This window comes from Ictidomys tridecemlineatus, chromosome 11, assembly GCF_052094955.1.
Source record: "Ictidomys tridecemlineatus isolate mIctTri1 chromosome 11, mIctTri1.hap1, whole genome shotgun sequence".
In the NCBI taxonomy this organism is placed as follows: Eukaryota; Metazoa; Chordata; class Mammalia; order Rodentia; family Sciuridae; genus Ictidomys; species Ictidomys tridecemlineatus.
In genome coordinates, this window is record NC_135487.1 from 84,327,871 (window position 1) to 84,352,901 (window position 25,031).

General features: G+C 37.3%; 1 protein-coding gene across 1 annotated transcript; it reads left to right on the forward strand.

The window, feature by feature from the left end:
* The first annotated feature begins 429 nt into the window (after positions 1–429).
* On the forward strand, positions 430–9,447 carry LOC144368602 (rho GTPase-activating protein 29-like). The gene is made up of 6 exons (XM_078027788.1): positions 430–534; positions 1,224–1,412; positions 4,924–5,156; positions 6,211–6,475; positions 6,654–6,762; positions 8,499–9,447. Exons 1-6 carry the CDS (start codon positions 430–432, stop codon positions 9,347–9,349), a joined length of 1,752 nt encoding a protein of 583 aa, XP_077883914.1. The 3' UTR covers positions 9,350–9,447.
* Positions 9,448–25,031: the final 15,584 nt, after the last annotated feature.

A 25,031-nucleotide genomic window follows, 5' to 3' on the forward strand; every position in this document is an offset into this window, starting at 1 on the left:
TCAGTTGAACAAGAGCGCAGTGCCACCAGGACACTGCCCACCTGGTGCGATCCTAAGGTGGAGGGCCTGAGGTCCCCCAGCTGAGACCTGATAAGCAAGAGAGGGGAGGGGGCTAATACCCAGGAGCAACTCAGAGAGACCAAGATTAGGGAAGCCCAGACAAGAGAGGGAGAGCTTCAGTCTTCTCACACTGGTTACCTACACCACCCTGAGGGCAGAGAACCAAGCTTGGAATAGACAATTCCACCTACTGAAAGTATGTTAGAAATGCAAAATAATAGCTTTTTGTAATATATAAAAAATTTCAAAGTCTAAAAATTATTCCAAGTACAATATCATGTGGTGTATGTTTTTGTCATTTTACCTTCTTACACACGAACATTTCTGCTGTTAGGACCCTGCTCCCTTGGAACATTTCAGCAATCACTAATGGCAAAAGCAGCTACAACCCATAAGTTCAGAAGATGGAAATTTCCTGGAAGATGTAGATATTGTGAACGCATTGTCATATTTCGAGGTTTTAAATGCGAAGAGGTAAGATCTTTTTGGAATCACAATTTTTTTCTTTTTGCTATATACTTTTTTGTTATGATTTTACTTATTTGGAGATGTGTGTGTCCACACACAAACACACATATGAATATGTTGTCTGTACGCCTGAGAACTAAATTCAGGGTCTTGCACATGCCATATTTTTAGAGAGACAGAAAGAATAGAGAGAGAGAGAGAGAGAGAGAGAGAGAGAGAGAAAGAGAGAATTTTTTTTAATATTTATTTTTCAGTTTTCTGTGGACACAATATCCTTTTTGAAATTTTATTTTTATGTAGTGCTGAGGATCGAACCCAGCACCCTGCGCACACCAGGCGAGCTCATTACCACTTGAGCCACATCCCCAGCCCATCCACCCTTTCTTAAAATTGTGTTTTGAAATGGGTTCTTGCTAGATTGGTCTGGCCTTCAACTTGTGAAATTCCTGTTTCAACTCTCAAGTAGCTGGAATCATGGGCATATGCCATCACACCTGGCTTGCCAATACATTTTTAATAAAGTCCCACAGTTTATTTCTGTAGTTTTCTACTTTGTTTTGCTGTTAAATGCAATTCACAAACCACAAGTAGTACTTTTTAACTTATTTTTGTCATTATTAGTCTACCTGTAATTTTCTTAGTTGTGAATAATTTTAAGGTGAGTCAATCAGTTTTCAAATATCCTTTTCTTATAGTGTCTTGTTGTCTGCCATAAAAAATGCATGGCAAACTTAACCATCGTTTGCGGACATCAGAAACTGCAGGGGAAAATGCACTTATTTGGAGAAGAATTGTCCTGTGTTGCCAAAAAGGAGCCAGATGGCATTCCTTTCATCATCAAAATGTGTACTTTAGAAATTGAAAAGACTGCCTTGTGTTTACAAGTATGTTGTTTACTCTTAAAACTCTAAAAACATAAATGCCTTTGTGATTTGTTTTAATGAAAAAGAGACTTTCAGAAAATCAGCACTCTCCATTTGTAATAACTAAATTTATTCACATTTATTTGGAAAAGGTTAATTGATTTAACTTCAACTAGTATTTTTTAAATATTAATAAAAATTGAAGTAGATACATCAACTCTGTCTACATGTCTGCATTTAGCCCTTTGTACTAAAGTAAAATATTGCATTCTGTTTTTCTTTTCTCTTCAAGGGAATATACCGAGTCAGTGGCAACAAGGCAAAAATCGCAATTCTGTGTCAAGCTCTAGAAAATGGAAGGCATTTAGTAGATCTGTCCCAATTTTCGTCACATGACATCTGTGAAGTGTTAAAATATTACATTCAAAAGGTTAAAGTTTTATTCTAAACCTACCATCAAATGCAAACAGCAAAAATATTTTATATTTCATATTTTTCATTGGTATAGACTGGCATCACCCCCCACTCATTATGCTAAGAATTTATAATGATGTACTTTGATGTGGATATATTTCCATCCAGTATTCTGGCCACTCCATAAGCTCCATCAGTTGTGAGCGCTTTAGTTCTTGGAACTTTTCTTGATTTTTATTGCCATTCTCCCACCCACCATCTGTCTTTGTAATTTGCACTTGAAGCTCCTGTTTGGAGATGTGTGTGTGTGCACATACACAAACACGTATATAAATATTTATAAATTTGTTATTTGTACACATGGGGATTAAAAATTCAGGGTCATGCAATTGCTTGGCAAGCATACATGTTCTCCAATTCCCTTACGGTTTCTTTATTGTTCTTTTTTTCTTCAAAAACTTTCTAAGACAGTTCCTTGTCTTTTTCTTCCTCAATAAGTAAATTATTCCATTTCTGAGATCATGTTTTAATATTCAAGAAGTCTGATTTTCTATTCTTTTGATAACATTTTTAAATGATTATATGATGCTCTTTTATTGTGGATATTCATAGATTTTTCTCATTAAGGGTTCTTTTCTCTATTTGGCCTCTAACCTCTGTAGAAATACAATGTGACCCTCATATATAACATTAAATTTTCTATAGCAACATAAAAATTAAAAATAAAGTGAAGTGAATTTTAATATATCATTGAACATTTTGAATATCTAGTTTTTCAAATTATGAGGTATTTTGTTTATTTATTTATTTGTATTGCAGCTCTTCTTCTTTGAAATCTGGTGTCTATTTTTCATTTAGTGCACATCTCAATTTAGATCAGCTACATTTCCAGTGCTCTTTCTCCATATCTGACTAGTTGACAGCATATCGATAGCATCATTTTACACCTTCAATTTGTTCTTTTTCTACTCATTTTGATTTTTGTCTTTCATGGTGCCTAGATATATTAGAGTTTGGACTTGAAATCACTTTGGAAGCACTTGAACACATCAAGGCTTTTTTAAAACTTTGAACTTTACTATAAAGTGGTCTAGATGGACTGTTTGGTATGTGCCTAGTTACATGTCTAGTTCCCTTTTCTGGGACTGGTGTGATCTTCTTGGGAAGGAATTTTTTTTAATTGTAGATGGACACGATACTTTTAATTAATTAATTTATTTTTATGTGGGGCTGAGGATCAAACCTAGTGCCTCACACATGCCAGATGAGTGCACTACCATGAGCCACAGCCCCAGTCCCCTAGGAAAGGTTATTTTTTTTCCTTGCCTAGAGATACAGTACCAATACTGTGGGAGCCAGGGTTACTAAGACTGTAGGATCTGTGCTTTCAGTGTGTATATAGCCAACATATCCCCATTGGAAGACAGTTACCTCTCTGTTCCTTATGTTTGGCAATGCCTCGATTCAGAGAGCCTCTGTATCCCATTGCCCGAAGAAAAAATTTCCAGAGCTTTAGGAAGGAGATTGCCCTAGTACATAAAGTGGAGATAGGATTCTATAGAGAGCTAAGCTTTCTCAGCTGGTCCACCTGCAACCTAACCCAAGATCAGAGGACCTGGTAATGATTGTCCATGTCCCTTTAGGATTCTGAAAAACATGTTGAGTGACAAAGGGTCAGTTCTCTTGGAAATGCTGCATCAGGACTTATTCATCTGCTCTTCTACTTGTGAATTGTCGCTTTTTGTTTTCTCTATTTTCCTAGTCCTTATGAGCCTACTGTAGTTAAGTGGAATTGCAGGAGGGAAAGAAATTAAGTATACATTGCTTGATCTACAAAGTTAGACCAGGAAACCATTGATAACCCTTTAATCACATTCTACAGACCCCTCAACTGAGAAATGGAGGTGGATACCTTTGAATGACTGGAAGTCTCATAATGTGTCATCCTTAATCTTGTTTAGTCAGTTAGGGAGAGGAGATGAATTGGGTCTAATACAATAAACTTGCATTCTGTTGAGGAATTTTGTATGTCTAAGACTTTCATTTGGAAAGTGTGCTCAATTCTTGCAATAGTGTTAGAGAGTAGCCTTTATCTGACTCATTGACCTAAAGCTCCAAGAGGTGAAGTGACTTGCTTCAGATCCCAGAGTGGTGAAGATAGAAACTGATCACAGGGCAACACCTTCACTCCCCACAGATATTATAGGACATCAGGTAGCTAACAGTTCACTGAATTTTCTATTGTAGATCAGTAGAAACATTGACATTCATTATGGCAGTGGATATTTGTTGTAAGAACTTCTTTTTTTGATCTATTCATGGCAAATCAGCCTGTTTTAAAGTTTCATGAGATGTTGACAGTATGTTTTTGTAGGTCATATTATCTTGTGCTAATCTTCATTCTTCCCAAGTAAAATCTATGCTCTTTAGCACTTTGATATTTTTACCCCTTACTCATAAAATCCATGGGTTTCTGATTCATTTTATAGATTTTGTTCACTATTCTATGTTTGTTCCAGTAAAACAGCTGAAGATTATGCTATTTGGGGGGCAGATGTGAATATAATGTGTTTAGGATAGAGATGAAGAGTTTTAAAATCCCATAATGAAGCTTAAAGCTTAAACTTCATTTAAAGTTTAGAATTTCACTCATTATCTATTAATTTGTTATTAACATAAATATAATTTATAGTCAAGATTTTGATTTGCTTTCTAAGTCACTACTCTACCAAACATATATTTTTTATTTTATGGGCAGGGATGAAGCTCAGTACTAGAGTGCTTGCATAGCATGCTTGAGGTCCTAGGTTCAATCTCCAGTACTGAAAAAGATATCAATAAATACAGATTGACTTTAGATTTTGTTAATCTAAAGGGACATATAAATTAATTGAGTAACTCTCACTTATACTTGACTTTAACAAAGAAAACAGGCAGAAGATTTTTTCAAAATATTTATTTTTTGGTTGTAGCGGGATGCAATACCATTATTTTATTTATTAATTTTTATGTGGTGCTGAGGATCAAACCCAGGTCCCCGCATGTGCTAGGCAAACACTCTACCTCTGAGCCACAACCTCAGCCCAAAGGTATTTTTAATATAATTTTCTTTCTTTAGCTACCAGAGCCATTGGTTTTATTCCAATGGTACCAGGAATTTATGGAGCTTGCAAATATCATCCAACATTTTAACCAAGAGCAGGACACCAAAAGGGACAACTCTGAAGACAACACATCTCCAAATATGTGTATGGAAATCAACCAAATTATTCTCAAAACCAAGGACCTTCTAAGAAAACTGCCACCGTCCAATTTTAACACTCTACGTTACCTTATCATCCATCTTAAGAGGTAAGAATTTTTATACCATCTTAGCCATTTTTAATTGAACAGGGTAATACTATTCAGTACATTTATATTGTTGTGTTATGATTTTCAAAATGATTTTTAGGATGTTCTTATTATGTGTTGAGAGAGGGATACATTGATTATATGTTCATGCAGCAAACATGGTTCCCTCAGATGCTTCCTGTGTGCCAGGCTCTGGCTGGTGAAACAAGGATGGAAACATAGGTTTTCTGCTATTTGTGGGCTTATCCTCTTGGGGTACAGATCTGTACATAACCACAGTTCACCATCCTCCTTTTTCTGGTAGCTGTGCACAGCTTGTAGGTATGCAGAGGAAGTTTTGGGGATAGAGACAGAGCAGAAGAGGCAAATGCCCTTGAGTTCAACTTTAAGAACTGCGGGATGATTTGGTAGAGAATGTGCAGAAGAGCATACGAGGCAGAGAGAAACAGACATTGAGACACAAGAAAGCATTTTGCATTTGAAAAATCTGATTTCATTAGGCTACAATATAGCAAGCAGTAGCAGGAACTGTGCTATCCTTCCTAGAGACTTGATAAAAAATCTTACGGACCTGGCAGATGAGTTGACCATGTAGTTTCTATACCCACTAAAGAACTTGGAATCAGGAATTTCACATATTCAGATTTGCCTGCTACACCTTTCTCACAGCAATTAAGATCTCCTTTTTAAAATTTTTTTTAATTTATTTTCTGTGGCTGGAATTGTAGCTCAGCAGTAGATCATGTGCAAGGTCCTGGGTTCGAACAGCAGCCCCACATACAAACAAATAAATTAAATAAAAATTTTAAAAAATTTATTAGTTCAAATCAGTTATAAATGACAGCAGAATGCTTTTCAATCCATTGTACACAAATGGAGTGCAAATTTTCATTTCTCTGTACATGATGTAGAGTCATACCACATGTGCCATCATACATGAACTTAGGGTAATGATGTTCATCTCATTCCACCACCATTCACAACCCAGACCTTAACTACCATTAAGGACGTTTATTAGGCAAATCTCATACACTTTATGTGTTCTTCCTTTCAGGGTTGTAGACCACTCCGAAGAAAACCTGATGAACTCAAAAAACTTGGGGGTGGTATTTGGACCCTGTGTGATGAGGCCCAGGCCTACAACCACTCCTGGTACCATCTCCTCCTCTATTGCTGCATATGCCAATCAGGCCCTGTTAGTAGAGTTTCTAATTACCAATGCACAGATGATCTTCGATGGGTCCTTAGAGCCACAAAATATTTCATCCAGTACTGATGTTGTTGCACCTTGTGTGGATAAAAGCCCTCCTTCCAAACAGGTAATATCAACAGAACAGTCCACAAAATCACAATATTTTTCTACAAAGCAAGTGAGTTTTGACCATTACAGAATTGGATTAAATATGTGATGTATATGTTAACAAGTTAATAGACTTTGAACTGTTTGTTTTTGAGATGTGTTTTGCTTTTAGTTTAAAACTTTTCTTGTATCAATAGGATATCCACACTGCAGATATTGAAATTAAAAATTATGAATTGGCTACATCATTTGAGGAATCAGAATGCAAGCAAAATGCATTGGAAAAATGGGATGCATGTCTCATTGGTGAGTGGTCATGTACCATATATCTTTGCATATTTCAAACTTTGCCAAGAAGTCGTGATGAAAAACCAAGGTGAGGGTTGGACTTGTAGCTCAGTGGTAAAACGCTTGCCTTGGCATGTGTGAGGCCATGAGTTGGATCCTCAGTACCATATAAAACAAATAAATAAAGATAAAATATTGTGTCCATCTACAATACTCATCCTTTAAAAAAAACAAGGTGTATTAATTTGAGGTAAGTTCAAACTTCAAGGTTTTATTAACTTTATTAGTTAACTTTTCTAGCCATGGAGAAAGTTTAATGAATGTCATTTAAATGAATATCATCCTTTGTTTCTTTCTTGTAAAAAGATATCTTGAAATTCATAAATTATTTTTGTTCTCTTTCTGAGATTTGTTTTCACCTTTACTTCTTTGTCATCAATTAAAGTCAAAACAGAAAAAAGCTGGACTCCTGAAACTCAAAAAAATAGACTCCTAAAGTTTTTTGATGTCCCTTTACCTGTGGCCTAACTTTAGCACATTAAGCACACGTCTTCCATTTTCTCGGCTCTAGTCTTTTTGTTCACTGTTTATTGATTGCTTTATTTCAGTGAATGGTTTCTGGTAAGGGGGTTGAAAACCTTTCATTCATTACTGCTTTAGTAGATCTAAATCCGAATTTTTAAATATATAGCCATAAATGTTAAATTTGATATATAAAATTAATGAAATATCAATGAATGTAGCCTGAGAAAGTCTGAAAACAAAGACAGTCCATTACCTCTCTGCAAAGAAAATCACTGGACTCACTGATTCCATTTATATGATTTGATCTTATTAGCACTTCTGTGCTATGATCCTTGGCCTCCTTTAAGCCATAGCTAACAGTCTGAGGAAGGTAAATAATGCCAAGGGTCATGTCCCTAAATTATTGTTGATTCAGGGTTTGAACCTCATCCTCTCTCATTCATAAATGTAACCTTGTTTCGCTGTCCAATGAAATTGGATTCCCAGGTAGGTATAGTAATAACAATAAATAATTTTAAAATATTTGACATGTTCATTACATACCAGGTAATTCTGAGCCTTTTCTGTAGAAGATCATTAACACCACATGCCAACATATCTCCACATAGGAGTTTGTCTTGACAGAAGGCAAGTAGGGCTAGTGCACTAGGCTTGCCCAGGGCAGAAATGGAGCTGGAGCTGAGCCAGCACCCAGGCAGCTAGAAGTGGTGCTAGAAGTTCTGCAGGACTGTATTAGTGGATCAGCTGAAAGAGCATCCAAGTCCTCTCTGGTGTGTTGCCCTCAGTATGGACAGAATGTAGCTGGAAAGCAGATTAAGTGACAGGCAAAGTCCTTGGGATTCAGGACATGGCGTTTGTTGGTGTGCAGAATAGTGTTACTCTTCTAGAGTTACCATTGTCTGCCTGTTGAAATCAGGAAAGTCTTAACACAGAAAATATTCATTCATGGGTAGTATATTAAAACAAGTTACTACAGGAAGTGTTTTTTTAATTTTATTTTCTTTATGACTATTTGTTTTATTAAGATAAATCTTAAAAAGTAATGGTTTAATTAAAAATGTGCCTTTAATATTGTATGGATTTTTAATTCCTCTGCATAGATGACTGAGAAACTAATGTTGGAAAAAATATGTAAGACTCTGTTGTTGGAGAGAATGCCCATTCACAAATAACCACACTTCCTTATTAACCAAGCTTCTTGAAGTTAAAAACAATCTCTTCTTTTCCAGATCACAAAGAACTGGAATCATCATCACAAAAGATGGACAATATGTGTAAAACCATGAAACCACTTAGTCTGAAATCTGATGTGACAACAAATGATATACAGAGGCCTATGCCAAGCCCCAAGATCAGATGTTGCTGTTTGCCTGTAGATAGGTTCCATCTTGCAAGCTCCCCTAATGAGAAAAACAGCAGAAATGTGGGAATTGTCAATTCAGACAAGTTTGGCCAGAATCTTACCTTTGAAGGACTTAATAGAAAAGATACCCCTACTAGTTTGGGCTCCCAAATTAATGGTTTTGATCAGCAGATTCCACAAAAAACTCAGGGACAACAATGTGAACCAAAGAACTTAACTGGCACGAGTGCAGTGATTGTGCCAAGTGTACTCCAGGAAAAAGTGACAATGAGCATTAAGGTTAGTGGTGACCATTCCAACGGTGCCACACAGCCCAACACGCCAGCCAGTGCAGCAAGAGAGGCACCAGTGAGACTGTCCTCTCATTCTCACAGTCTTGTTCCTGCAAGAGCACCCAGAATACTGCAGCCCCATCTTGGGACAACATTTTACAAACCACCCACCCTGACCAGCAAAGTCAGGGGGACTGAGGAGAGACCAGCTTCACCTTCAGCAGCAGTGCCTCCTAGCACAGCTCTTCCTCCCCTGAGTCATGTGGAGAAATCTGTCCCAGAGGCAGACAGCACATCAGCTTATGCTTTGAAGCCAGCTGCTGAGCCTAAAGAGAACTCTGAGGAGATCGGCCTACCTGACATGAATCCAATGTGCCAGGGACTCAGGCTCAAACAAATGGAAGAGTTACAAGACCTTGAATTTGAAATGCCACAGTTTGTGTAGTTGTCAAAATTCAGTTTTTCTTTTTCTTGTTTCATTTTTATGCATTTTGTTTATTTTATGATAGAATATTGTAACAGAACCTCTTTTGTATAGGATTGCCAAAGTGTATATTTTGCCTTTTGGCCTTGTATTGTCTTTGCTAGTCATAGAGAATGGTAGTGTTTTAGTCATATAGAATGAGAGTGCTCACTGGTATTGTCTTTAAATTCTGTGTTTTTGAAGTTATGCATAAAATAAGTATTATAATTTTAAATTTAAAATAATTTTCTCTATAAAATGTTTCATGTAAATGCATCTTTAATGTATAATATTGTTCTCAACAAATAGGGGCAGTAGGGAAAAATGAGCTTTATTTTGGAGCAAACCTTGTGCTGATTCATAAAATGCTTCTGAATGCAAGTGCCTGAAAAATCTTGATTGGGTATGAATATATTTTTTCCCACATAATGTTCTAGTGCATCTTTGAACACTTGTGTTGTTATAGCATGTATGGAAGCATTGGCAATTCACTTAACATTTTTAATATTTACATAGTGGCCTAAATGCTTGAGAATCTGTGTTTACTAGCATTCTACTTGTTAATTTTTACATATGGTAGTTAATACAATTGTCGCTGTGGCCTGTTGCTGGATTTCCTGCGACTTCTGGCTTTCTGCTGAGGAGAGCAAGTGGCCAATAGCTAGGGCAAGATGAAGCTCTCTCTGGTGGCCGCAGTTCTGCTGCTGCTCTGTGCAGCACAGCTGAGGAGGATGACAAGAAAAGGACATGGTCAATGCAAATCTGGTGTAGGAACTTTTTTCTACCATAAGTGACACCAATAAATGTTTGTTATTTAAAAAAAAAATACTAAAAGTTTGGAACTGTCATAAAATAAAAATTTGTACAGATAAAGCTAAGGGATAAAACACTATCAGAAGCATTAAAACCATCTAAAGCCAAATAACTAAACTATATAATTTAAATTATAATATATTTATATATTATATATTATATACTACATATTATAGATTTGCATATATCTATATGATATATTATAATTTGTTTATATATAATTATAATATAATCCTTATGTTTTATATATTATATAAATATAAATTATACTAATATAATAATTGTATTATTGTCATATTAATAATAGAAATTATATTATTATATAATTACATTACAATGAATACAATATAATATAAATTAATATAAATCTAAATATATTATATGATATATAATAAATATGTTATATATAATAAAATAATATTTATATATTAAGTTTATATATTATTTTATTATGTGTTTATAATATATATGTATTTCATATATTATATATAATTTATATTAAATAAAACAATATGAATCATAAACATTTTGATATGTAATATATATAATTTATATAATATTTATTTATCTATTTATATATTAATATATATAATTTATAAATAAATATATAAGTATGTTATGTAAATATATTATATAAACTATATATAATATATTATCATTAATATATAATACGTTTATATATTAATATACATAAAATATGTATAATTTATATATTTTTATTTTATTATATATGATAAAATAAATGTATTATATATAATATAATATAAATTAGAATGTTATATAATTATATTGTTTTTAATTTGTATTATATATGTATTATATATTTATATAATATATTTATATAATATTATAATTTAAATTACATACATAAATTATATCTTATTTGACTTTAGATGATTTTAATACATTTGATAGTTTTTAACCTCTTAACTTTATCTGTATAAATTTTTATTTTATGACATTTTTAACCTTTTTTGTGTTTTTTATAATGGTCTTTAAAAAGGCTTGCTTCAGATATTTTTAACTTCAATGCATTTTCTCTTGACATTATGAGGGTTTGGTTAAAACCATTCCTTTGGATGTATGCCTCTAATCCCAATAGCTTGGGAGGCTGAGACAGGTGTATCTCAAGTAGAAAGCCAGCCTTAGCAATGGCAAAACTCTTAGCAACCATTTCTTTAAATAAAATTCAGAATAACACTGGGGATGCGGCTCAATAGTTGAGTGTCCCTTAGTTCAACTTCCAGTACCCCCCAAAAAAATCCTTTTGTATGAAATGTTTTGACTAATATATCACGTTGCATACTTTTTCTACCTGGACTATTAACCAGTGAAAACGTATATGTCATTAGAATTGAGCAATAATTTATTTAAGTTCATTTTGAGAGTACAGTAAGTCACATTGTTTGCAATTTGAGAGATGTAGATGACTGAATGTGTTTCACTTATAAAATACCCAGTTTTTATAAACTACTCCATTTCTGTTATTTTCTGGGTTTCATCATCTTGCCTAAAATATGATGTAAAAGGGACAAAAATAAAATAGCCTTCTTTGGTATGTGTGAACTGTATTGTGAGTCAATGTTTTTGTATGGTCATATTATACTTGATAAAAATTATATGTACAGGTTTATACACACATTATTATATGTAAATTATTTCAAGTACAATAAGTTATTGTGGCTTCTCTGAAATTGTTGCCTCTTGGAGTATGATACTTTAAGATTATTAACTATTGACCCAGTGGTCAACACATGGGCTCATCACTTGACTATGATATGAAATGGGTTTTAGGGCTTGTTGTCTTATAGTTCTCCATAACATTAAGGACTAAGGAAAAATGAACAAATGGCCTTTTTAATGGTAAAGACATTTTGTAGCCTTCCTTATACAAAGTACAAGAATAAAATTGGTTTGAAAACTTAAAAATAAAATCAGATATAACATTTATTGAGCTTTCTTTGTGTATTTACACTTTACCGAGTTGAAATTTCACAGCAACCTCTAATGGGTAAGTAAGCATTTTATAATTCCTGTGTTACAGATGAGGAAACTGAGGCTTAGCTAAGTGACATGCTTTTAGTTTTCAGAGATGCAGCAAGCAGAATTGAATCTCAAATACAGGGTTGTGAAATTTTGATTAGTGCTTCTTTTTTTGGGTACCAGAGAGCCACATCCACAACCCTATTTTGTTTTTTATTTAGAGCACGGTCTCACTGAATTTTTTAGCACCTTGCTTTTGCTTTTGTTGAGGCTGGCTTTGAACTTGCAATTCTCCTGCCTCAGCCTCCCAATGGGATTACAGGCATGAGCCAATGTGCCTGGCTAGTTAGTGCTCTTAATGAATGTGATCACTAAATAATAGCAGGAAACACTGAACAATAGAAAATGCATCTTTCGATGTTTTTATTGTAAAATACACTTACAATTTGCCATTTAGACCATTTTGAACTGTACACTTAAGTAACACTAAGTATATTCACATTGTCCAACATGGTGTGTATTGCTGCGTCATCAGATGACAGAAAGCAGAAGCAGGGAAAGGGATGTGAATGACGTGTGAAGCCTCTTATATAAGGGCATTCATTCTGTTAAAAAATATAGAGCCCCATGACCTAATCACATGTTTTGACTTCTAAATCACATTCCATACTTTTTCTACCTGTACTATCAACCAGTGAAAATGTATATATCATTAGAATTCAGAAATAATTTAAGTTGATTTTGAGAGTATAGTAAGTCTCATTGTCCCTTTTGCTGCTGTCGCAATGGTGATTGTCACAACATGTACATTTGGGAAGAACATATTCAGACCATAGCAACCATGTTTAAGACACTGTAAAGAGAAATCCTTCTGGGGAAAGAATATTGGTTTAAATCATGTGGAAAGTCCTTTCTAACTCTGAACCTAAGACTGTAGGGTAAATAGACCTTGATTCTAGTTGGGCTGTTTCCAAATATGTGTCCATACACATGGCAGTGCACTGTGCTGATGCAGCTTGCATCCTGAGGTTTCAGCTACCAGCCAGGGATCACTGCACTGTGTCCCTGGATCCCATCTCTTTCTCGCTGCTATCATGAACTGATGTCACTATTGGATTGTAGGATTTAAGGACTGTTGTGTAGTTTGAAGCTTTAGGTTGTTGATATTTAATTATAATAATTAAACAAACATTTAATGACAATTTACTATATACCATCACTATGCTAGATAACAGAGACAAGACAATCATTAAACACACTTAAAGAGCTGGAATAAAGCTCACAGTTAAGTTCTTGCCTAACATGTGCAAGGCTCTGCCTTCAATTTCCAGTACTAAAAACAAACAAAAAAACCTTTATTTGTGGAACTTACAAATAAATACTATCAAGAATTGGCAGCTAACTCTCAGTGGATTCTATTTTCACATTTGAAAAAGTCAGATTTGTTTAAGTACCATGTTTTCAAGAAAAAAAATAGCAGAATGTCCTGTAAATAAAGTCTGAGAATAGGAGTAAACTTTTAAATTGAAGCTAAAATTATGTAACTTGTATTATTTCAAAAATGTTATTTCCCATTTGTAAAATTCTTATCTTCCCCTTGGAACTGCAGAGTGAACCCTGGGGAGCTTAACCACTGAGTCACATTCAGAGATCTTATTTTTTCAGGTAGGATCTCACTAATTTTTTGAGACTGGCTTTGAGCTTATGATCCTCCTGCCTCACACTCCCAAGCCTCTGGGATTAAAGGCATGGACCTCCCATTCCTAAAATTGTAATTATCATATTTGTGCACCAAGCTTTCTTTCAGGAGCCTTTCATTGAAAACTCTCCTGAAGGCTGGGATGTGTTTCAGTGGTAGAGCACTTTCCTTGCATGCTGAGGCCCTGGGATTGAGCTCCAGTGCTAGAGAGAAGAAAGGAAGAAAGGAAGGAAGGAAGGAAGGAAGGAAGGAAGGAAGGAAGGAAGGAAGGATGGATGGATGGAAAGAAGGAAGGAAGGAAGGAAGGAGGGAAGGAAGGAAGGAAAAATGGAAAGAAGGAAGGAAGGAAGGAAGGAAGGAGGGAAGGAGAGAAAGGGAGAAAGGCAAAGGGAAAAGTGAGGGAGAGAGGGAGGAAAAAGGAATGGAAGGAAGGAAGGATCAAAGAAAGGAAGGCAGGGAAGGAAAAAGATCAGGAAAAAATTATAATGAACACCAATTAAAATGTCTTCTGCTAACCTACATATTAGTCATTCAATACAGGAACCAAAACCCTTGTATGACTATTTAAATAAATTAAAATTCTACAAAATCAAATTTCAGTATCTCAGTACCACCACTTATTTCAAGAGCTTAGTAACCACATGGGCTGGTGGCTATCATACCTGACAGTGCAGTGCAGATACTGTACATTTCTGTCATGGCAGAAAGGTCTATTGGACAACACTGATAAAGAGGAAGCATCACATCAAGATACTGGTATTGTGGATGTGTTAAAGAATAGTCAATAAAATTAAACACCATACATGTTAAAAAAAAAAAAACAGCAAATTGTGACCTACAAGAGGACATCCTGAAACCAAAAAAAGGACCTTCTTAACAAGCCAGTCAAATCAGCAGCATCTCATTCATGATGTTGGCAAAATAACATCATTTGGAAAGTAGCCTCTTTGCTGTGTATATACAAAAAAGCATCCTAATGAGTTTAAAAGTCCCAACTCTTGTATACAAATCTGGGTCGATTATCAATTGAATGTTACAAATAAAAAACCAACCAAGAAAACTCGTTCATCTAATGCATAATAGCACAGCACTAAAATAACAGACTGGAAATTCTTCCATGAAACAAAGCCAAGTGAGGGGTATGTTAACACAGTGAAAGTTCTTTCTTCACTAACTGCTCAACAAGGGTCAAACTAGACTTTTGAAATTCATAAGGAATTTTCTAACTTTTTTTGACTGTGGTCTGCCTTTAGTGAATATACATATGTGAATATACTTTTTTAACTATATTTCACTCAATTTTTTTAATATATATTTTTTGTAAGAGTTTATAAACACTGATTTAAAAAACTACTTCTTGCTACTGCAGTTCTAGATACTAGTAGAGCTAACTTCCAATTGATATATGAAAATAGGGTCCTATATGATATCTTTGATCTTAAATCTGGTATCAGTAATCATAGGGTCTAAAAACCCTGCACTGAAGTTTAGTAATTCCTATTTATTACATGCTGGGCATTATACAAAGTGCTTAATTCCATTTATTTTATTTACTTCTGTAACAACTCTGTGTTATGAAGTAGGTAGTATTAATCCTATAGCCTAACAGGCTGATCTTAGTTTAATAATGTGCTCCAAATGAGTCATTCAGTCAGAATTTTAACCCAGCTAGCTTCCATTAATTTTACTATCACAAAATCTAGAGCTCCTAATGAGGAATATTAAGAAAAGATAAGTTAAAATTTTTAGTTTTGACTGCTTATTACATACCAAGTAATTCTAAGCCTGTTCCTTAGTAGATCATTAAGACCACATGCCAACATATCTCCACACAGGAGTCAGTCTTGACAGAGGAAGGCAGGTAGGGCTAGTGCAGTGGACTGGCCCAGGGCAGAACTGCAGCAGGAGCTGAGCCAGCACCCAGGCAGCTGGCTGCAGAGCCTGCACTCTTCATGGTGCTAGAAGTTCTGCGGGACTGTAAATATGTTCCCGTGTTTACCATCCAACCACAATGGCTCAGCTCCCTTCTGTCAATGTGGAGAAGGGCCCAGGAGAGCAAATCACATGAGAAGTGCCTGGGAACCAGGGAACAAAGGCCAGCAGCCTCAGGTGAGGAAGGAGGTCAAATGAGATGATGACCTGCAAATGATGCTGGCGTGCACCTGTCTGCAAACCACTGCCCAAGGATGTGGGAGAAGGACCAGGTGGCAGGGATGAGGACCATGGGCTATGAACAGGGCCATTGGAAAGCCATCAGACCACTGGAAAGGCACACAGTTCCACTATCTCAGGATATATACTACACAATAAGAAATGTTGATCTTAACCAGGTGATGGTGAAGTGTACTGAGAATTTATTAGGTGAGTTACTGTTCTAAGCACTTTTCATCTCAACAAACTCAAAGGAACTCCTAGTTGATCTACATAAGATCATTCTATGATTGCAAGAAGAGTTTGTGGTGCTATTTAGTCCAGGGCCAGTGCAGATGGTGTGAACAGTTTGGTGACGTGGGAAAATCCTCAGGGAGTTTAAATTAAAGACACAGACACCATTTTACCTTTAAACCAGCTCTGGGATGGCTCCTTGAACCCTCAGCCTCAAGCTCCCCAGGGGGGCAGTGAGGTTTTACTGAAAAAGAGAGAGAGAGAGAGAGAGAGAGAGAGAGAATGCTAGGGATAGGGCTTTTATTGGGGAACAAAAATTCTGGGGAAAATTTCATCCAATGAAGGTCAAGGGAGGGCAATGTGGCAAGGTCAGGTGTGATGATTGGATCTTTGGAGCAGTGATGAGACACGCCTCCACACAGAAAACTCTCAAACCCAAAAAGGGTGGGAAGAGCTCTGCTACATTAAAAGTGTCTGAGCACCTCACACCTAGCCAGGGAGTTAACTCAGTCAGTTCAAGGATGGACTCCCACAGTGCTGCACTTCAAAGGGAAGGGAAACAAATATATATAATGACTCCTCTTTAGGGAGCAGAGTGGCTCAGCAGCTCAGCAGCATGGGGGTCTCCCAGTTCCAGGAATGGGGGGGGGGTCCAGAAAACTCACCTAGTTCCAGAACTGCAGGGTTCTGGGACATCACTCCATTGTGGGGTCTAGGATTCTTATCCAGTTCCAGGACTGCAGAATCTTGGGAGGCCTGCCGCCCCCAGCAGTGCAGGCAGTCAAACTAAATGTTTTTCCAGTGAATTTCCTAAGAAGCCAAATAAAACATCAGGACAGCTCCTCTGCCTCAAGCTCCCCCAATGGGAGAGCAAGGAATGTCACGAGGGGCTGGTGAGAGTGAGCATGTCCAAGAGTGGACTTTTACTGGGGAGATCCTCATTGTTTAGAAAATTCCATCCAAAAAAGGTCTAGGGGCAGGGTTACAAGGACAGGTAAGGTAATATGACCCCTGGGGTTATAGGAAGGCACGCCTAAGCATGAAGACACATTCTGCTACTTCCAGGATCAGGGCAGCCATGTAGGGCCACTTTGAATGTGGCCAGATCACTGGAAGTGACTGACAGAGCCACAACCAATCAGGGAAGGAAAATGCAACAGCCCCCCACAGAGGCCTATCCAATTCTAGGACTGGAAGTTTTATGAAGCTCACACAGTTCCAGCATTGCAGGATCCTGGGTCTTACCCAGGGTTATAGGGTTTTCTGACCTGTAGGGTGAGGATGCAGCTCAGCCAATGCTCTGTTTTCTGAACCCATGGCACTACATTCATCTCAGCCCTTGCAAGTCTGGATGCTCAGCTAGGTCCCAAGAAGTGATGTGAAACTTCAGTCAGACATGGGTTATGACTGCTGTGGGCACTCAGATGCCTCTTCCAGGAGGCAGCATACAGTCCCAGCCCAGGTCCTGAGGGGCAGGGTGCACCAGAGACTGGGAGCACTGATGTGTGGCTTCACTGCAGCCTGGCCCCATGGGCTAGGCTGTGACAGGGGCTGAGCTCAGGAGTGGCAGGCCACCAAGTGTGGGTGGCTTAGCAGTGCCTAAGTCTCAGGGAAGGTGGGGTGCCATGGCTGTTTGTCACCTGAGCAAGACACAATCCAGCAGTATTTCCAGTCCCCAGGTGCCATGGTCTCATAGCTGTGCTGGCCACAGGAGTGGGGGACACGGTCCCGTCCTTCTCTTCTGGAGCTCAGATGTGTGGACTCCAGGCAGTGCCCTCGGGGGAGCTGAGGGGCATGAGAATACAAGAGTCCTAGTAATGAGAATGGAAGGAGTCCAAGGTTTGGGTGGGAGCCCTGGGGTCCTCTTGCTTGATTAGTCCACACAGGGAGGAGTCTCCCTTGTTCTGGGCTGCTCCTGGCTGTTGATGGCATGTCAGACACTAAGTGTGTCCTATACTCTGTGTGGACATCTCAGGTTCCCATGCTCTATCTGGATTCTGCTGATCCTTATATGTGCTCTGAGGCTCTCTTCACTTACCCTCACCAAAATGCATTGCTTATTTTGGGAGTTGTCTTTGTGGGAGGAAGGATGGTAGGGCTTCTAGTCAGACTTCTTGTTAGCATCTCTCCTCCCTAGAAATGTTTACTTTAAAATCAGAATAATCATACCCGGTATCACCATGTTTAATCAAATTTGTATTGGAGATCCTCGTGAGTAAAATATAATGAGAATAAAAGAAAGTAGAAGAATGGAATACTAAAATATAGAAAGCTTAAACTTGCATTATTTTCGAATGATGACTATTTTTTTAATTTTTTAAATTTTAGATGGACCTAATATCTTTATTTTATTTTTTTAATGTGGTGCTGAGGATCAAACCCAGTGCTTTCTACATGCCAGGTGAGCACACTACCACTTGAGCCACATCCCCAGCCCAAACTATTTATATTTTGGGAAAAAAAAATGTAATCTCCAGAAAGATTATTGGAAATACCTATAGAAATTGTCAAGGTTCCTGAATAAAAGCTTGAGGTATAAAAGTAAAATTAAAGTTTTATATTCCAGTGGCAAATGATTAGAAATTGTGATTGAACAGGATATACTATTTACAATAGTATCAGAGACTGAAATTGCCTAAATAATCAAATAATAGACTTAAGACTTCTATAGACAAATTATAAAATTTTATTAGGGGATATTCAAAAGAACATAAATACATAAAGACATATACTATATTTGTCAATATAAGACTTAGTCTAGGTCATTTTAAAAAGTATTTTTAAGGTAGCAAGGTGCAGTGGTGCACACATGTAATGCCAGTAGTTCAGGAGGCAGAGACAGGAGGATCACGAGTTCAAAGATAGCCTCAGCAAAAGCATGCACTAAGCAATTCAATGAGACCTTGTCTCTGAAATAAAATACAAACTAGGGCTGGGGATGTGGCTCCATGGTAGACTGCCCCTAAATTCAATCCGCAGTACATCCTCACCCCCCCAAAAGTATTTTGAAGGCTAAAACACCATGAAATCTAAAGAGAAACCTGGAGTGGGTCTGGCCTATCAATTAGCTATTAAGCTATTATTATAATAAATTAAGCTATTGTCATTATAAAGTTGTTCTGATTAAAATAGTATAATGCTGGTGCAGACATAGAAATTACATTAAATACAAAACTACTTTGATGTAACAGCAACCTCCTATCAATTAGACATTCCATTTTGCATGAAAACACAGAGGCTCACAAAACAACTCAGCATTCTAGAATCATAGAGTCTTTAAAGAATTTAAAAATGTTCAGTAAAATGCAAGAGGAAATTCATTGCAAAATTACATACTAGGGTAGTGTGCAAGAAGAATGCAGAATGGAAGCAATACACAATCTAAATGTCTGAATGTTCTATTCCTCATGACATACCCACTCTCATGCACACATAAGGCTTTCTCTGTAACAGTGTAAGAGGTTCATTGTGAGGACCAGACTGAAGGTAAGCAAGGCTTCTCAGCAGAGGGAGTTTTCTGAAAGCTATGCACTCTTGCTCTTTTGGGAGATGCAGATGCTCTTTTGGGCAACACTATTGGTCAAAGCCACAATTCTCTCTTTTTTAAAATTTTTAATTTGTTTTAATTAGTTATACATGACAGTAGAATGCACTTATATTCTTTGATATATCATACATAGATGGGATACAATTTCTCTTTTTCTGAGTGTACATATTGTAGAATCACATTGGTCATACAGTCACATATATATAAAGTAATAATGTCTGTTTCATTCTACTATGTTTCTTATCCCCATATCCCCTGCCTTCCCCTCCTTTCACTTCCTTCTACCTAAGGTAATGATATTTTTTTGCATTACAATTTTTAATACACATATATACCACAATTTTGGTATTTCTGTTTGTATATAAAGTATGTTGACACCCAATTCAAGTCTTTATACATCACATTTCACCATCCTTGCTAATCCCCTGCCCCCTCCCTTTCTCTCCTACCCCTTTACCCTATTTCTCCCATGCTTTCCCTCCCAACCCCACCATAAGTCAACCTTCTTATATCAGAGAAAACATTCAGTATTTGTTTTTTGGGTATTGACTAACTTCACTTAGCATTATCTTCTCCAGCACCATCCATTTACATGCAAATGCCATGGTTTTGTTCTTTTTTAATGCTGAGTAAAATTCCATTGTGTATATATGCCACATTTTTTTTATCCATTCATCCACTGAAGGACATCTAGGTTGACTCATGTCTATTTTATTCTACTACCTTTCTTATCCCCACATCCCTGCCTTCCCCTCCTTTAGCTATTGTGAATTGTGCTGCTATAAACATTGATGTAGCTGTGTCCCTGTTGTATGCTGTTTTTAAGTCCTTTGGATATAGTCCGAGGAGAGGAATAGCTAGGTCAAATGGTGGTTCCATACCTCCATAATGTTTTCTATATTGGCTGCACCAATTTCCAGTCCCACCAGCAGTGTATGAGTGCACCATTTTCCCCACATCCTCACCAACACTTATTGTTGTGTGTCTTCATAATAGCTGCCATTCTGACTGGAGTGAGATGATATCTTAGAGTGGTTTTGATTTGCATTTTTCTGATGGCTAGAGATGATGAGCATTTTTTCTTATATTTATTGATTGATTGTATATCCTCTCCTGAAAAGTGTCTGTTCAGGTCCTTAGCCCATTTGTTGATTGGGTTATTTGTTTTATCGGTGTTTAGCTTTTTGAGTTCTTTATGTACCCTAGAGATTACTGCACTATCTGATATGTGAGGTGTAAAGATTTGCTCCCAAGATGTAGGCTCTCTGTTCACCTCACAGATTGTTTCTTTTGCTGAAAAGAAACTTTTTAGTTTGATTCCATCACCTTTATTGATTCTTGGTTTTAATTCTTGTACAGTAAGAGTCTTATTATGAAAGTTGGGGCCTAATCCCACATTATGAAGATTAAGGCCTATTTTTTCTTCTATTAGACACAGAGTCTCTCACAACTCTCTTTACAATACTGAGTAAGTGGCAATTATTTTACTAGGGTAGACTTTAAATAGGCTTAGTGTTGAGGGCCACACCGAGTCGGGATGACGCATGGCATTTTTGCCAGAAGTAGTGGTTGAGATGTGATGCTAGTGAGCCATTAAGATGATGACTTTTGAGTTCTGGAGAAGTTCCCGTTGAGTTCCGCTTGAGCTCTCGCGGGCATTCCCGGAGCATTCCCATTGGTTGGGGAAGTTCCAGAGGAGGGATTTTTCCAGTTGCTGGTTCCTGGAGGAGCCTTGTGGCATTCGGGGGAGTTCACGGGAGCGTGTGTGGAGTGTGCTGGTGGAGTTCAGAAATAAAGTTTGTTCCTGCTTCAGTGGCTCGTGATTTGTGCCCAGCCAGACTGCAGCATTTGGCGGCCCATACGGGAACGGGGAACGCCTGAAGCTTGGATGTAAGTGAATTTGTTTGCCCCTAAGGGAAGACGAGAGAATGGGTGACCATTTCAAAAAACAATGTGTTCTTGTTTTGATTTGTTTTGTTTTTGTTTCAAGCTGCCTATCCCTAGAACTTTCTCAGGCAAACTGGGAAAAATGGTTGGCTCAAGGTTTAAAGTTGTTCGCCCCTGAGGAAGAGATAGACCACAAATGCACATGTCAAGAAAATAAGAAAATTGATACAATGATTTTTTGTTCCATTTTTGTTTCATTCTGTTTCGGTTTTATTTTGTGTTATCTTGTTGGGTTGGGTTATCTTTATAGTAGATTAGAAATTAGTAAAAAACAAACTGAAAGAGTGTTAAGTAAATTGTTAGAGGTCCAGACTATGGTAGAAAACATGTTAGATCAAGCAAAAAAGAAGATTTCTCGAGCTAGTCAGACAGAGGAAGAAAATTTAAAGGAAGAAAACTTAGAGGAGAAACAGCTATCAGGGGGGAAGCTACAACAGGAGGCTGCTACTAACACTGTTCTATCACCAGAGGGCGTAATTCAACCAACAGCTCCATCTATGGAGATATCTGAGTGGCCCTCAACCCCTGTAGTTGATAGATGGGATCCTGAGACAGGACCTCAAAGATTAGCATGCCCTGTACTTGAGCAGGCAGGAGGGCAGCAAATTCACGTGCTTTAGAATTTCAAAACAGTGAAGCAGTTAAAGGAGGCTGTAACAACCTATAGTTCTCAAGCACCCTTCACTGTAAGCATGGTGGAATCCATTACCAACTTGGACATGATGCCAGCAGACTGGGCTAGCATGTGTAAAGCTGTGCTAAATGGACGACAATATTTGTTATGGAAGGTAGCCAATGAGGAATTATGCTTGGAGACGGCTAGGTGATATGCAGCAGCCGATTATCCTCAGAGAAATCTAGATATGTTGTTAGGAAAAGGACCTTAGGAGGATCAGCAGCAACAAATTAGATATGATCCTGCTATATATGCACAAATTGCTGCAGATGCAGTTAGGGCATGGAAGACTTTACAAGGACATGGAGATTTACAAGGTCAATTATCTAAGGTAATACAGGGAGCTAATGAACCTTACCCTGAATTTGTAGATAGGCTTATTCAAACAGCTACCAGAGTTTTGGGGAACACAGAACAAGCAATGCTATTAATAAAACAACTGGCTTATGAGCAAGCAAATCATTGGTGCAGAGAGGTCATTAGACCAAGGAAACATGGAGATTTAAACACATATATTAAATTATGTAGAGACATTAATGAACAAGGGCAAGTCTTGGCAGCTGCAGTACAACAGGCTTCAGATGCCAGGCCAAAAACATGCTACAATTGTGAACAAACAGGACATTTTAAAAGGAGTTGCCCCATAGGAGGAGGGTTTAACAAAGCTAGGTATCAAAGGAGTAGAATACCGGGTATTTGCCCATGATGCCATAGAGGGAGACATCGGGGTAATGCATGCTGTTCTCAAACCACCATAGAGGATACTCCGTTATCAAAAATCAGACAAGGACCAGGTGTTAACCCATGATATCGGGGAGAAAGGCATTGGGCTCCATTGCCAAAAAACAGACAGGGGGGCCCAATGTTCTGGGGCCCATGACCACAAATATATGGGGCACTAGGAACCCAGAAACACTATGGAGGGACCCAGCAACACCATCAGGGTAGTGCCCAGGACTCATTATCTATCAGATCTCTCATTAGATGAACCAGAGGGAGCGCAGGTTTGGACATCTGCGCCCCCACCAGAGCTGTACTAACTCCAGAGATGGGAGTTCAAATCATTCCCACAGGAGTAAAAGGACCTCTTCCACAAGGAATAGTAGGCTTATTGTTAGGACACAGTTCTTCTACTCTAAAAGGCCTTATGATAAGTCCTGAGGTAATTGATCTGATTATGAAGGTGAAATAAAAATTATAGCTAATTCTCCAAAGGGTATATTAGTAATTTCACCAGGAGATAGAATAGCACAGTTATTAATAATACCCAGCCTGCATGATACATTCTCCAGCCATACTATAGAAAGAGGTTCCAGGGGATTAGGCTCCACAGGTGTAGATTGGGCTATGCTGTCTTTAAATTTAGATTCTCGCCCCATGCTAAAACTAAATATTCAAGGACATGAATTTAATGGGCTACTGGATACAGGTGCAGACCTTAGCATCATATCTCATAAAGAATGGCCAAAACATTGGCCATTACAACAAGCCACTCAAATGCTTTGAGGCCTAGGAGTGTCGACTAATCACCATAGAAGTGCAATGGTATTAGATTGGAAGGATCCTGAAGGATGTGAAGGAACTATACAGCCATATGTATTGGATCATCTTCCTATAAATCCATGGGTATGAGATGTTCTAGATCAATTAGGTTTGACATTAACAAATAACATCAATCCAAATGTGCCCACTATTAAGGCTACAAGATTTTAGGAAAGAAAAAAGATTAAGAGAACAAGAACAAGGTATAGCAGCACCAATTCAAATAGATAAAGGAATAAATAGACATGGATTGGGATTTCAGAAGGGGTCACTGAGACAATAAAAATTACTTGGAGATCAGAAAGACCAATATGGGTTCCTCAGTGGCCCCTGACTAAAGAAAAGATACAAGTAGCCCATGACCTGGTCAAACAACAATTAGTGGAGGGACATATATAACCTTCCCTATCTCCCCAAAATACTCCTATTTTTGTCAATAAAAAGAAATCTGGTAAATGGAGATTATTGCAAGATTTAAGAGCCATTAATAATGAGATATTATGGGACCTGCTCAATTGGGGATCCCTCAATTGTCTGCTTTGCCAAAAACCTGGTGTGTTTTAGCTCTAGATATTAAAGATTTTTTTTTCAATTCCAATTCATCCTGAGGATAGTCCACGTTTTGCATTTACTATCCCTGCACTAAATCATGAAGGTCCTGATCAGAGATACAAATGGAAAATATTCCCTCAAGGGATGGCTAACAGCCCAACTATGTGTCAAATTTATGTTAACAAAGCAATCCAGCCACTTAGAAATCAAAATCCTGAACTGCAAATATTTCACTAAATGGATAATGTATTATTAGCACATAAAGATAAAAACACATTGCTAGAATGTTATGTCACACTTACAAATTTATTAAAAATTGTAATCTAGAGATAGCAATAGATAAAGTACAATTAAATTTTCCAATTAATTATTTAGGAGTTCTATTATCCTCAACCATGGTCCGTCCACCAAAAATTCAAATATGAGTAGATCACCTCAAATCACTTAATGACTTTCAAAAGTTATCAGGAGACATAAATTGGATAAGGCCTTATCTAGGCTACCAACAGGAGAGTTGGGA